We start from the raw sequence: 14,965 nt of genomic DNA, 5'->3' as shown, positions 1-14,965 counted from the left end.
GCTGCTAGAGGATGGCTCTCCTGTCCAATTGAGTGGCATGCAGAATGCTCTAGACAGTGTCCCTCTGGATTACTGCAATGTAATTGCACAGGGGTGTCTCTGAAGATGATTCGGAAACTAGGCAGCATCGAACGCACCCACCTGATTGCTAAGAGTTTTAGGGCAAATGGATCACGTGGCACCGGCCCTTGACTCAGCTGCAGTGGCTGCCTGTTCATTTCCAAGTCCCATTCAAAGTGGTGATGTAACCTTAAATCTCTATATGGCTCAGAGCCCCAATATCTTTTCAAACCCCACTCATGATTTGAACCTACCCAGACCCTCTGGTTTTCATCCAGGGCCCTTCTCTGTGTGCTCCTCTCATGGAAGTTTCGAAAGCTCTCCCCAGTGAGGTCCACCCTGCTCCATCACTTAACACCGTCCCTATGCTAAGTAAAAACTTACCTATTCTCCCAGGCATTTGATGGATAATGATTATTATTATTATTATTATTATTATTACTACTACCGGTGGCGACCATTTTCGGCGCTTCCAATTGACGCATGATCACCGATGCACGGGTCCTTTCAGAGACCCAGAAGGTGGCAAAATGAGGGCAGAACGGGGAGAAAGGGGTGGGGCATAAGGGGGCAGGGCACTGTTATACGCTGTCTGCCAACGCATGTGGGGGCTGGGAATGGAACCCCCATGTGAAATGGTCACTGCCTGTTTTATTTTGCTGTCTATTGATAGAGTGCTTTTGCTGCTGGAGTTCTTGCTGCTGTTTCAATAGATTTCTTTTCTAGATTATTTCCTTCCTTCCTTCCTTCCTTCCCCTTCACCCTTATGGTCCCAGGGCAGGTATTGTTACCATTGTATTACATTGTCCTTTTTCAGGGTTTTTTGCCATTCTTTCAGCTTTCAATTTTTTGAAGTCATTTGGAGACTTATGTGGTAAGGAACTAATAAATTGAAATAATAACAACAATAGTAACAATAACAACAACAACAATATATCCAATTAAAAATTTAATGTTTTCATTCACCAGCAGTTTGTTTTCCTTCAGTCTCGATAACCCATTTGCACATATCATTACAGCCACTGAAGCTTCAGCTATTACTATTTTTAATGGGGAGAAGGGTCTGGACTTGCTTGTTTGCTCTCCTGTGCCATATGAAATTAAACCTTTCTCTAATGCTTCTATGAATGGGACACATCCTCAGCTTTTCCATTATGAAGTGCTGAGCATTTCCAGTACTTACTGATCATGGTAGTGCCTCCTCCTAGAGCTGCCTTTGTGCCATGATAGAAATCATCAATAGCCATCATGCCTTGAGAGGGCTTCTGCAGGTAAGTATTGACATCGATGCCTCCAGGAATAACCATAAGCCCATTCGTCTCAATGGTCTTCACTCCACCAGGAACAATCAAATTCTCTCCTATTTGTCTGACGAAAAGGAAGAAGGGCTATTTTGGTTCTTTTGTCTAGAAACATTAACAACAATCTTGAAGGTTTCAAATATAAACCTCAACTTCAGTTGAATCTAATATTAGGGTCTAAGATGTGATTATACAGCATCCTGCATCCCAGTAGATCTCACTGCATTTTTGCATGCATTTTGCAACCATAGATCCTGCAAATGAAAGTTTAGCTACAGTATCTCATGGGCTGGTCTTTACACTGCTTAGAATTCCTACAAACTGCTTGTGTCATATACTGTAGCTTTCCTTACAGCACAGTGAAGCTATTACTATGTCTACTACCAGAAAGAATATCACAGCCAGCCCAAACCTGAGATGCAGTTCCAAAACATGCAAATCATAACACAAACGTTGGCAATGGAAGAATGGTGCAAATTGCCCATGCCTTTGTGAAGTTCGATTAACTATTTGGGTTGTATAGTTCTTCTGATAATATAATTGATTAAAGTTGTCAGTTGCTTCTTGCAAACCTCTCTTGCACTGTCCCTCTCATACATCTCCCAAATGGGCTCATAGAAGAATCACAGAATCACAGGATTATAGAGTTAGAAGGGATCTCAAGGGTCATGTAGTCCAACCCTCTGCAATGCAGGAATCATGAACATTCTTAAGATGTATCAGAACTTAGAAGCTAGAGCTAAAGGTAGACCCTGGAACCCCATGGACACAGTTGCCCGTAGGCAGTGCTACAGGGAAACAACAGCTGTGCATCTGTGGGGTGGCTGAACAAGCTTCAGCCATGCCAACTAAACATTTAGAGATGTGGTTCCCGACTGGTGGCCTGCGAACCTCAGGGATAACCCACCCAGGGAGTCTGTGACACCATTCACATAACAAAAACTGCCACAGATATCTCAAAAATTTCAAAAGGAGGGAGTCTGTGGCTTGGCTTTTGAAAAACAGTGAGTGCACAGTACTTAGCTAATTGTGAACCACTGATTTAGAGAACGAATAAATTAAATTTCATTTATCTTATTTAACAGAATTTATATACTGCTTGATTTTAAGAAAACATCTAAGAGGTTTACAAAAATCCAGCCCAGTCATTCCACACACATGAAACACTTTCCACATTCTTTGGAGCATCACTGCATCAATGCGGTTTACATATAAATTGGGTCAATACCAAATACTGCAAATTTTGCTAAGTGGAAGGCTAGTTTGGCTGGAGATCTCACACTAAAGCACTAAAGGGTTTTCTCTGGAAAAATTCATACTGAAAAGATTTATGGAAAATTACACTAATCTGCAAAAACAAAACAAAACAGTTTTGCATCAGAAAATTTACTGGTGCCTTAGAAGGTGATTTAATTTAGTATGTTTATTTACCTGTATTTGTTTCTGTTCACTAACAACCTTGAAGCTTCCAAGCTTGCCTAAGATTGTATCTGCAACGGGCATTGTGACTAATGAACATATGAAATGGAAAACTTTCCACAGAATCCAGGACTGTGGCTTGTATCACTCCAGGCACCCCATGAGCTGCAACCAAAACTAATTTTTGGGTTTACAGCTCATCCTTTACCTGGAGCAAGACAAACCATGAGCCTCAATTCAGACAGCAACCTAAACAAACCATGGCTTAGCTCCCAGTGGTGCAACAGCAGGAGCAGCAAAGGCCTTACATATGAACCTGCTCATGGTATACTTCCTAAGGGGAAGAGCTATAGCCAACCATGAATACTAGAATTGATTTGCCCGCCTGCAGTTAACTTATGTTTAGAAAATGCAATAGCTTCCTCAGTTTAAGATAAAGTGAATGAGAAATTCTAATATCAAAGCATATGAATGCCATGTCCCTCACATTCTATATTAGTCTGTTGCAGAAAAAACACAAGTCAGGACTAACAAATTTATGTGGCATAAGCTTTCATGGGCTTAAGCTCACTTCAGCAGAGCTACATAAAGTGTTAATCCTCAAGAGGCATATATACAAACACCCAATTATACATAAAGCACACACATGTGCAGATAGAAGAAATATGAAGGGAATGGGCCTGAGGGTGGCAGACGTTGTTGTTACAAAACCACTCCAAGAGGCCCAGCAATGTGTGTGTCACAATACTATGCAGAGCACAAATGAAACAAGATCCATTCAGAAGATTGCAGGAGAACTTCATCTGCGAATTTACAAATTACTATGATGTGTTAATGTGAATTGAAGTTAATCATTGTAGCTGCGGTATAAGGGATTTTATCAAGAATAGGCTGTCTTTGGTTTAAGCAATAGTTTGGAGGCAGAATTAAAGGGAATCAGACCCTGAAGTACAACATGTGGGAAGCCATACAAAATTGGTCAGTGATGGCCATACTTGGCCCTTCAGCTGTTTTGGGACTACAACTCCCATCATTCCTAGCTAACAGGGCCAGTGGTCAAGGATGATGGGAACTGTCGTCCCAAAACAGCTGGAGGGCCAGGTTTGGCCATCACTGGGCTATGTAATTGATTTGTATCTGAATTGGTATTGTTATTTGGTATTAATATATTTTGGTGCATACTGGATTTCTGTAATTGAAAATAAATAAAATTTATTTAACAAAAAAGAAGATTGCGACCCACTCCGAACCAGTAATAAACTGGACCACAGCAAAGAAGTTTTTTTTGGGGGGGGGGAGAGAATTCTATACCTCTTGCAATTTCTTACTTTATTTTCTGCTATTACTCTGATGAACAACCCCTCCCCCAACACACACCAAGGTATATCTAGTTTGGCCATCATAGTGTCAAATCTATATCCAAATCAGTAGTTTCACATGAGGACATCCTTTTAAAACAGCTAAGCCCCTTCTATGTTTGATGGAAATTCTTTGACTGGAAGTACATGCTTGCCTAACAGCTTTTATGCTGTGATTTCTACACTATACTAAGGGCATGTGTCCCCCACCAGAGGTTGTGCTACTTCTGGGTAGTTTGTCCACCTTTGGTCCTCACCCTGCACCCTTTCACGTGCGCCTCCTGTAAGCTGTTAGCATGTGACAGTGGCCACACCCCGGGAAACGGCTTTGACTACCCAGCTAAACCAGGGCAGCCAGTTGGTCTCAAACCCATTGAGTTAGAGACTTCCCCTTGCATGCGAAGACAGGCTCCAGTGGATGGGGTGGACAAGACCAATGGTGGGTTTCAATGGTCAAGAAGGTGGGTTTTGCGTGCACTGTAGGGGGAAATGGGGGGAGGAGCAGATGAGGCTCATCAACCTGGGAAGGTAGCCCACTTAGGAGAAGGAATACTCTGACCCTAAACCTCTGGTGCCTTGTGGGAAATCTTCAGGAGATGAAAAGCCTAAGAAGTTGTTTAGTCATTTAGTCGTGTCTGACTCTTCGTGACCCCATGGACCAGAGCATGCCAGGCACTCCTGCCTTCCACTGGCTCCCGCAGTTTGGTCAAACTCATGCTGGTAGCTTCGAGAACACTGTCCAACCATCTCGTCCTTTGTCATCCCCTTCTCCTTGTGCCCTCCATCTTTCCCAACATCAGGGTCTTTTCCAGGGAGTCTTCTCTTCTCATGAGGTGGCCAAAGTATTGGAGCCTCAGCTTCAGGATCTGTCCTTCCAGTGAGCACTCAGGGCTGATTTCCTTCAGAATGGATAGGTTTGAACTTCTTGCAGTCCATGGGACTCTCAAGAGTCTCCTCCAGCACCATAATTCAAAAGCATCAATTCTCCCGCGATCAGCCTTCTTTATGGTCCAGCTCTCGTTTCCATACATCACTACTGGGAAAACCATAGCTTTAACTATACGGACCTTTGTGGGCAAGGAGATGTCTCTGCTTTTTAAGATGCTGGCTAGGTTTGTCAGGTTTTTTCCATACACAAATCCAGAAAGGAGTCCCTAAGATGGTTGGTGGCGCCTTGAACTCCTCCTTCCAGCAACTCCTGCAGCCCAGCTGGAGCCAAACATACTGTTCTGCTTTCCTTAGGACCACCTTAGCGAGGATGAAAAGGAGATCTTGTCCTCTGGGCAGCCCAGGACTTCGATACACACTGCCTAGGCTTGCGTCCCAGGGAGGTCACTTTGGTGCTCCTAACACAGCGGTTTACACACTCCAATGTCTCTCAAGACAGATGGATGCCTATAACTAAGGGCATGTTCACTTACCACTTTGCTCCCACTGAAAGTTTTTAAAGTCACATTCACATGGCACCTTGCTCAAGCCAGCTTCAATCTAGCTAAAAAACTGGATGCAGAAGAAGTGGTTAATGTGGACAAATCCTAACCCCCATCATACATGCACAGATGAGCAACCTGCGCAGATGACAAAATAGGAGTTTGGGAGGGTAGGTGTTGCAGGGGCAGAGAAACCAAAAAGTTCATGTCTGTTGGGTGAAGACATTCCCTCCCCTCTAATGTTAACAACGCTGTGAAATGCAGTTTGAAACACAGAAGGGGTGTATGTTTGACCTTGCTAATGTGAACATACCCCAAATAGAAACTTTGGGCTGGAATCTATCCAGTCTACTGATATCAGAAAAGACTGGATGAGGGAGCCTGTAGCTTTGACTATAGATAAGATATGTTAAATAGGCAAGTACACCATAATGTTGCTAGCAACTCTTGCATCACCAAACATACACAGAAAGTTCAAAGTTTTAAAACTAACTTTATCAGCCCATCTTCCAGGTAAACATCTGCATAGAAGGAGTGGTCATCATTAATAATCCGTCCACCTTTAATGAGCAGGCGTTCACTCTGAAGGGGGGAAAGGAGAAAAAGAATTAGGTCTAATAGCTTACTTAAAAACATGTAGTTAACCATCAACAGCACAAGGTCTTAAGAGAACTGCGGTACGATCTTCATGTACAATATCACTACTGTATTTCTAGATTAGGATATCTGTTCTCAGGTCATATTTCCTGCTACTTAAAGTCAACTTCTTTACATCTAAAAACTCCAAAGTTTTTAGCCACCTAATGTGTCTCTGGTAACTTGTGAGAAATAAGTTCTGAAATGTTCAACATTATCTCCAACCAAGCAGATACCAACACAATTAGCACCCCTTTCTCAACATCGAAATGGACTACGGCTGCTCTTCTTAGCAGTGTGCCAGGAACTTTCACAGACTGGCTTTTTTTTAGCAGGACCAGCACCAGTTCATCACCAAAGGAGATATCAGTGGAGAGCAGGGCTGTGGGGCTTGTGTGGTGGTGGATGGCCCTGACTAATCGTCTTCTTTGCTCAGTTCCACCTGCGAGCTAACACTTATTTTCTATTCCAGAAAACATTCTCCCAGTAGAGATCTTTTAGAACCCATTACCAAACCCAAAAGTGGCCAGTGTATTTGCTGAATGTATTAATTTTTCTTATTCTGTATCCAAGAGGTATGATCTCCTAGCCTCTGTAATGGATGCTTCTGAAAATTAGGTGATTATAAGACACCATGTTTTCCTTTAATAGTGAAAAACTCCTGGTCAGTTATAACCATTTCTTTGATATCCCTTTTATTTTCCAAAAGTTAGTTTGGTCAGAGGGGCTGTTTATAGGGTTTACTACATTTTTCTGACTGACTGTCCAACCAGAAATACTTTCAATATTTGATTATTAAGAGTTTTCAACCAGGTTATGTGTGAGCATCTCTACAACAGACAATCCTGTCCTGCAAATACTTTTTTTTTTGCTTCCTAAATTTTGTTATTGGGAGTTCAAATAGGCAAGATAAGCTTTGCAGCCACTGAGTTGCTAAATCAAAGTACAACTCTCTGCAAGAATTTGGCTCCAATTTGTAACTGAGCAACAACAACAAAATCCAGCAGACCTTTAATCTTAAAATAAGTCTTGATCATTTTGCTTATAATGTGTGCTAGAAATATGGTATGTTAACACGTTTCGTGCATTTACATTTAGCATTGGACAGGATAAAGAGCCTCTGTTTGAATTTTCAGATACTGATGAAGCTAACCATTATAAGAAAGCTATATGAATTTGTTAATTATATTCTAAAATGGGTAACAGAAACAGTTCATCTAATTGCCCTGTATGAGCTAGCCTTTTTCCTGAAGAACTCCAACCACCCTGTGGCTCAAAAAATGGGCATTTACCCACAGATGTGTCTTGTAATGTAGCTTTTGAAGGCGCGGGGAACCTGGCAGGAAAAACAGGGCAACTCTGTTTCCCTGACTCCTAGACTGCAGCAGCAGAGAAACAGTAGTTAAGGCTGAGGAGCAGTTAAACTCAGAGATTCCCAAGCTTTAAGTCAGGGTGGAGACCCAGGGACCCTCCAGATGATCTTGGACTTCTGCACTGGCGTAACACCTTGGTTCCTGGACCTGCTCCTGCATCTTGACTATGGTAGCTGTCTAGTGTGCAGACTTTCAGCTGGTGAAGGCTTTCTTGACACAGAAACAAACAGAAGAGGAAAGTTTGCCGACTAAAAGTTTATGCATTAAAGAGACATGAGCAGGAGCATTAAAATAAACCAAGCTGCTCCAACGACCCTGCCTTTCCCCCCTGTGCTTCAAATTCACATGTTTCATCAAGAGGATGTGATTAGAACCTTTTCGTTTGTCTCACCTCCCTTTCCACCCAATTGGTTTGTTCAAAATATTTTTTCTGTCAGTGAAAAGTAACTGTCATGTAAACAGTTTCTGTTCTTTTGAGTGGCTGCTGGGAGTTAGCACTCATCTGGTCCCTGGCTCTAAACTGTATTCACTCCTTCTGGTGCCTAAGGGGGGGTTCATCTCCAAAAGCCCCACAAGGAACGAGTCTGTTCAACAGCCACAAAATGCCAAATGTCTGTTGGGGGCAAGAGGAGGGGGGTTGAAATATTGCCTGGTTTGGTGCTGGTGGGGTTGAATGTCCTCCACATACTGAAAATTGTTGCCTTAATATCGCTGGACAGTTCTAAGATTCTTGCATCTTCCTTATGCAGTTAAGTTTCCGGCAACTTGTGGCACTAACCCCTAATCAAATTTGTCCCTGGACCCAACTATCCCTTAATGTTGTGATCAGGGTTGCAATCAAGAATTTCACCTAACTTGCAATTTGAAACAGGTTTGGAGGTTCGTCAGATTTCAGAGGGGAAACAGACAATCCACACATCTGCACATTACAACCAGTTGCTGCCACAAGGAAAGTTAAAGCAAATGTTAAGGTTTTTTCTTAAGCTATAAATCTGAGAGGTTTTCATGAAACCTTGAGAAGTCTAGCAAGATTCTTAACAAAATAGATTTGCACAACCCTGGGTGTCTGGATAAACGGGTGGAGTCTCAAAGAGAAACAAGTACATTCTTTATTGCTTAAAATAAATCCTGTGAACCGCCCTGAGACCTGCGGGTATGGGTGGTATATAAATTTTATAATAATAATATCCAGATGGATTCCTGGTTGCTCCCAGCAATACTTGGATTTTCAGAGGGAAACTTGTGGGCAGCCACAGCTTCTCCTTTTCCATGTGGTGCTAGAGCGACATCACGCTGTATCACATCCCTATGTTTCTATCTGCGAATAGCACACAATGCGCCACCTGCCACCCTAGAGCAGCCAGCCTTTTGTGCACTTCACAATTTCCTGTGCGGCAGCATTTCTTCCTTCTCTGTGTTGCCCTTTAAAGGAAATCCAAACATGCGACCCTAATCACACTTACAGGGAGTGAGCCCCGTTGAACACAATGGGACTGGCTTCCAAGGAAGCATGTGGCAGGAATATGCCGCGCACCTCTTGACAGCCTCGTGGCAATTGGCGGAGGCCGGCGCCGGCGCTGCGCGAGGAAAGAAGCACATAGCTCCCGTTTCCCTCTATCGCGGCTGGGCGCCGAGGGAAGCGCCCCCAATGCCTTTTGCATGGGGAGATGCGGGGCTGGCTGCTCCGCTTCGGAAAACCAAGGGCGCCTCCACGATGGACATCAAAGCTCCCACAGAGCTCTTAGCAGCGCTGCTTCTGTCCTTAAGCCTCCTTTGGAAACCCCGCCGTGGGATCCTGTTCGGGAGACACCCGCCCCGATCCACCCCCCCCCCCGTGGGGAGGGCGGCTGCCCCCTTGCCCCGGCGCCCTGCAGGCGCGCGCCCGGCTCCCCGCGCTCTTTTGTTCTGCCTGGCCCGCCTGGCTCCGCGCCCCTGCAGCCGGGAAGCGGCGCTGCTGCCCCGTCGCGGCCCCGGGGGAAGCCGCCCTCCCCGCGCCCAGCCCTCGGGGCGGCACACGCGGCGACCCCCCCCCCCCCAGCGGACAAAGGGAGTCTTCCTCGCGCGGAGGCGCCGCGCCTGCTGCTCACCGTGAGGCGCGGGATGCTCTTTTTGCCTTGGTGGCCAGACATGCCTCCGGCTGCGGAGAGGGGCGCGCCCGGCGGCGGCGGCGGCACAACAAAGCGCGGCGGCGGCGCCGGCCGAGGAGTCGCCAGGCAGGCGGGCGGGCGGGCGGGCAGGCGGGAGGGGCGCGGCGGCGGATCGAGGGAGAGGCTCTCCCCCCCCCCGGGACTGGGGGAGGACGAGCTCCGTCTAGAGGCGGCTGCGGGGGCTGCAGCTGCCAAGGCCGCTTCCCCACCCAGGAAGCGCCTCCTCGGAGCCGGCCTGCCTGCCTCTCGCGCCGGAAAACGCCGCCTCCCGCTCGGCCCCCGGCCGGAGAAAAGGGCCCCGGGAGGGCCTGGCCCAGAGCGGGCGCCGCCATTGTGTCCCAGCCCCCCAAGAGTCCAGTCAGGTGCAGGACGGAGCCCGCCCAGAATCCTTCCGCTGCTCGCTCTGGCCGCAGAGGAAGGAAGCGCCCTTTGCCCGAGAGGGGGACATGGTCAGGGCCGGCTCAAGACACGGGGGCCCCGGAGGCGAACCCCAAAATGGCGCCTCCCCGTCAGGGAAGAACAGGGGCGCGAAGAGCTTCATCGGGAACAAGCGGGGGAGGGGAAAAAGAAAGACCAGCTTCAGGATCTGCTAGATCTGACTTGGGGTGGCCGGCCCTGAAAGGTGGGGAAGAGGCTGGTGCTATTCTTAGCTTCTGTCATCATCACCCCATATTGTTCTGGGGTGCTTCACATCCCTGCGGAACCAGTTTGACTAGACATTGGGCTGGAGGGGAAATCAGAGGCAGATATGCCCCCTTCAACCTCCTCAACTGTCTCTGGGCATCCGAAGGAACAAGACAGCCACCCGCCTTTTCAGCTGGTCCCACCAAAGGAGAGCTAAACAGGCCATCCTCTGTCTGCAAGAGCTTTTAAGCTGCCCTTTTGGAGCACACAGAACCAAGTTACTGGAAGGCGTATACACACAAATAAAATTCGATATAACTATGAGAACCAAGTAAACTGGCACATGTTTTCTTCAAAACCACATTTCAAATGATGGGCAACAACAATGGGGCTGAGGAGACACATGCGGAGCATACATGTAACTAGCGTGTATGTGTCATGATGGTTGCAGCTAAACATCAGTTGAAGACTGCTTCTCTGTGACTTTCCTAGCAATATGATGCTCACTGATGATAATTTCATATAGGAGGGAGACAAACTCTCTCCCATGCCATTCACTTCTTAAAACACAGTTCGGTGCAGTTTCTAATAGCCAGCTTCAAGACATATCTGAAAATTAGTACTTTGGCCTCAGTATTAACTCAGTTCAGTTTTTCTTCCTCCCATATTTTCATAGCACCAGGTTGGTTATCTTAAATCTAGAACCCTGGTTTTTCTAGGGTTCTAAATCAGGAAAGGGAAAGTGTATATGGACCGAGTAGGGTCCTGCTCCTGAAATTATTGCTCCAACTTGTGGAAGGCAACAAGGGGCCAGAGCTAACATGCCCATCCCTGCTTTCCCTTACTGCCTGAGGGATGTGGAATGCCCAAACAGAATTACGTTCTTCATTATCCTACGCAAAGGATTGTATCCAGTGCTAGTCCTACTCAGACTAGACCCATTCAAGTTGGTGGACATGATTAATTTAGGTCCATTAATTTCAGTGGGTCTGTAATATTGTGAAGAAACAGATCCTGGATATTTAGAGGGTGGATCATGGTGCATGGCAATGGCAGGCAAGTCCAACCAGCCCTGTTTGGTGAGCAGATTATGGGATGTTTGGACTGTTATAAGCTTGGCTAACTGCAGTCACAATGGGTTTCAGTAGGGATAGTGGCAAACATCTTTCCCTTTAATTTCCCGCATGCCAAGAACAAATTATGGCCTTGAAAAAGTGATACATTTCTGAAGGCTTCAATATCTGGAAGAATTCCAATAATGACCTTGCTCAAAAGGTTTTGCTACAATTTTACAGTCTTCCCTTTCTCCAGTGTTCATTGCAATGCACAGCTGAAGACATACAGATGTCGGCAGCTCACAAATCACTAGCAAGTTTTCTTGTACAATAATAAAACAATGCCATTCTTTCAACAGCTTCCATTTCTGATCAAATCCTTGAAAGACGCTTGATTTTTCATTTGGGGGAGGAGATAACTGTAAATATCTGGATGCATACGAATGATATTAGGGTATGTGAACTAACCTTCCCAAGTCTTGCATGCCATGACAGCTAAACGCTAGATGTTCTTCCTTAACAAAAGGTTACTAGGCAGCCAATCCAGATGATCAGCTCATTAGTCATTGTCCCCCCCACCCGCTCGCAACCCCCATAACCAAACTTGGCTGAGTGTAGTGATGCTCCAGTGACTCCAAATAGAAATTAGCTAACTGCTCAGCTTTTCTGAAAGAAAGGTCAAGCAAAGCACAGAGAAGCCATTGCCCATTGATGAGCTCAGAAAAGCTGGAACTGCACAACCAGAACTCCAGATGAAGACTGTCTGACTTTATAGAATTCAAAAATTCTTGAATTTGCAGGGCCTGCAACTGCTTGAGCTACTACCTAAACTGTTAGCCACAGAGGTAAGATACAGTGTGTTAAAAGAGACTGTTCCCCAACACACATGTATGGCAGCCGTGCAGAGATAAGTTGATGTAAGTAATCATGGAAAGGGAAACTGATACTGACACATTTCAGTCACAGGGCATTAATATTCAGAGCATCTGCACACAAGTTCTTAGCACCTGCATGCGCATCTGACTGCCCTAGCTGAGCAGCCTCCGCTGAATAGCTTTCTTCCAGACTTGCAAAGGAAGGGGATTGTTGGCTGTCCTTGGCTGTTGACATCCTATCTTGAGAGAGAATGGACTGCAGCTCCAGGGGTGAAGTCAAAACCATGCATTAGCAGCAGGGAAGCAACCTCCCCTTGATGCAAGCCTGGGCAGTGTGTATATGGAGGTCCTGGCTGTCCAGATGGCAAGACCCCCCTCTAGACCTCTCTGATGTGGTCCATCATTAAGATATGGCTGTTTTGTATTAGTGGGCACTGTGGGTTTTATTGAATTTGCATGCTGAATTGCTTTGACTGTCACTCAGGGACCTTTGGTTATGAGACGACAGCTAGACAGAGAAGCAATTAAAATCAGATTTCAGCGGGGAAACACTTTTTGCCGTATATTCATGACATGCTAGCTAAGGGCCAAGTTACGTTTGATGAGCGGGAGAGAGCGCGATGCCCGCATTTCCCCCCGCGTTCCTCCTCGAGAGACACCCCCGAGGACTCAACTGCAGCCCCGCCGCTCCCCGCTCTCCTCCTCGGGCGCTGGGTTGGCCTGGCTGCCGCTGCTGCCGGCGCTGCCGGGCCTGGTGCGGGTCTCCTCCCCGCTTCCGCAGCGAGCCCTGCAGGGGGAGCCGCGACTGGGGCGGGCGGCGCCTGCTGGGCCTGGGGAGCCCCGCGCTTACCTTGCCGTTGTGGGCGCCGCGCAGCGGCTCCTTGCCGGCCGGGTAGCGGATCTCGACGCCGGGCGCGCGGGCCTCCCTGTCGCCGCTGGGCGAGCTGACCACCGAGCCCGAGATCTCGCTGACGTCGCTGGCCGTCTCGCTGTAGCTGTCTCCGCCGGCGCCGTCCAGCAGGTCGTGGCGGCTGCCGCTGCGCGGGGTGCGCGAGCCCTTGCGGCCCACGCTGTAGGCGTCGAAGTCGATGGTCTTGTTCTCGTAGGCGCCCTCCACCGAGGCGAACATGCCGCCGTACTTCTGGCGGGGCGTCTGCGCCGTGGTGCCCGGCCGCGCCAGGTAGACCGGCAGGTCGTCCTCCGTGTTCCAGATCCTCTTCCTCTCGGCCATCCTCGCGCCACGGGGCGGGGGCCGCACGCACGGCCCGCGGGGCCCTTCGCGCCTTGCCGGGAGAAGCCGAGCGCTCCTCTTCCCCTGCCCGGACCGACCCTCGCCCGCCCGCCCGGAACACGTGAAAGAAAGTACAAAGGACGAGGCGGCGGGGAGGGGGCTGGAGAAGCGGCGCGGACGAATGGGAAGCGGCGAGCCGAGGCGGCGGCGGCGGCGTCAGCAGGGATTGCAGCGCCGCAGCCCGGCCCGGCTCGGAGGCGGAAGGTCGCGCGCAGAAGCAGCGCACGCCGAGGGCCGCGCAGCCGGACGCCGGGGGCCCCGAGCCTCGCCTCTCTCCAGGGGAGGGGCTTCCCGGACGCCGAGCGCAAGGCCAGGCCGGCGCACCTCCAGCCTCCAGGGAGCGGCAGAGGCGGCGGGGCAGGGGCTGCCCCGGGCGGGCGGGCGGGCGGGAGGAAGGACGGAGGAAGCGGCGGGTCGGCGGCAGCCTCGTGGGGAAGGGGCGGACTCGGCCCCGCCCCGCCCCGCCCGCCCCTGCGCGCCGAGGGAGCTGTCCGTTCAGCACCACGGAGCCGCCGCCGCCGCCGCCGGGGAGCGAAGGGCCGGCCGAGAAAGAGCTCGGGGTTGCCCAAAGGCAAGGGCGCGCTTCGGGGGGGGGGGCGCAAAAGTCACGCCTCTGCAGAGGCTGGGAGCCCGCGGTCTCTCGGCGTTCCCCAGGCCGCTCCCTCGGTCGCTATTAGAAGGGTTAGCGGAGCGCCCAGTAGGGCCTGGAGGGGAGAAAGACGGAGAGAGCCTGCGAGAGCTGCAGGAGGAAAAAGGGGGAAAAGGAAGGAGGGAGGGAGGAGGCAGAAGGGGAAGCAACCAGCGCAGCAAGGAAGGCAGACGGACTGATCGAGGAGAAAGCGGGCAGGCCAGGCCGAGTAGACCCGACGCTGATGGTACCAGGGGCATGGGTGCCATGCAGCGTGCACGGCCTTGGCACCGAAATTTGGGGGTGCCCAGCCCCTTTATGGGGAATTTTGTGGGTGCTCGGGCACCCAGGGCCCCAGGGCGCTGGCACCCATGCTGCAGAGGAAGTCACTAGCGGAGAACAAGAAGCAAACTGTTCGAGTTTCTGGTCCATGCTCTCCCTGGGAGGCACGGATACAGATTCTTGCCATTCTGCTTTCTAAACGTGACTATTGACAGTTCTGCAGACTGTATTCCGCAGTCAGATCTAGCTTCGGGTAGGTGGGAATAGCCAATTTTCTTTTTTTTTCTCTCCTTTTTTTTAAAATATATTTATTGAATTTTAAAGGGTTACAAAACGAAAAGGTTAAAAAACCGCATATTAAAGAAATACAAAACATCACATCACAATAATAAAAAAGAAAGAAAAAAGAAAAAAAAGAAAAAAGAAAAGAAAAACAAAATACAATTAATCTTCCCATAACTTATCTTTCATTTGCTTATTTCCTTG

The 14,965-nt window shown here is 48.6% G+C and overlaps 2 protein-coding genes across 3 annotated transcripts in view; one reads left to right on the top strand and one right to left on the bottom strand.

Moving 5' to 3' along the window:
* Window positions 1-13,563, bottom strand: part of CRMP1 (collapsin response mediator protein 1) — a 36,555-nt gene extending 22,992 nt beyond the window's left edge. The window contains exons 1-3 of one of the 2 annotated variants that reach the window (XM_081019967.1): window positions 13,129-13,563; window positions 6,062-6,150; window positions 1,244-1,428 (exon numbers count right to left, since the gene is read on the bottom strand). In XM_081019967.1, coding sequence (XP_080876093.1) covers window positions 1,244-1,428; window positions 6,062-6,150; window positions 13,129-13,509 — 655 coding nt within the window. In that variant the 5' untranslated portion in view covers window positions 13,510-13,563. Of the gene's footprint in view, window positions 1-1,243; window positions 1,429-6,061; window positions 6,151-9,664; window positions 9,806-13,128 lie in introns of those variants that run through there. The other variant, XM_081019968.1, reaches the window with a different exon arrangement.
* The window catches only part of WFS1 (wolframin ER transmembrane glycoprotein), a 198,981-nt gene that overhangs the window by 54,638 nt on the left and 129,378 nt on the right, over window positions 1-14,965 (top strand). The window lies entirely within an intron of this gene.

The sequence above is a fragment of the Podarcis pityusensis genome, assembly GCF_964106645.2.
Source record: "Podarcis pityusensis genome assembly, chromosome: 9".
NCBI lineage: Eukaryota > Metazoa > Chordata > Lepidosauria > Squamata > Lacertidae > Podarcis > Podarcis pityusensis.
This window is presented reverse-complemented; position numbering and strand designations above follow the sequence as displayed.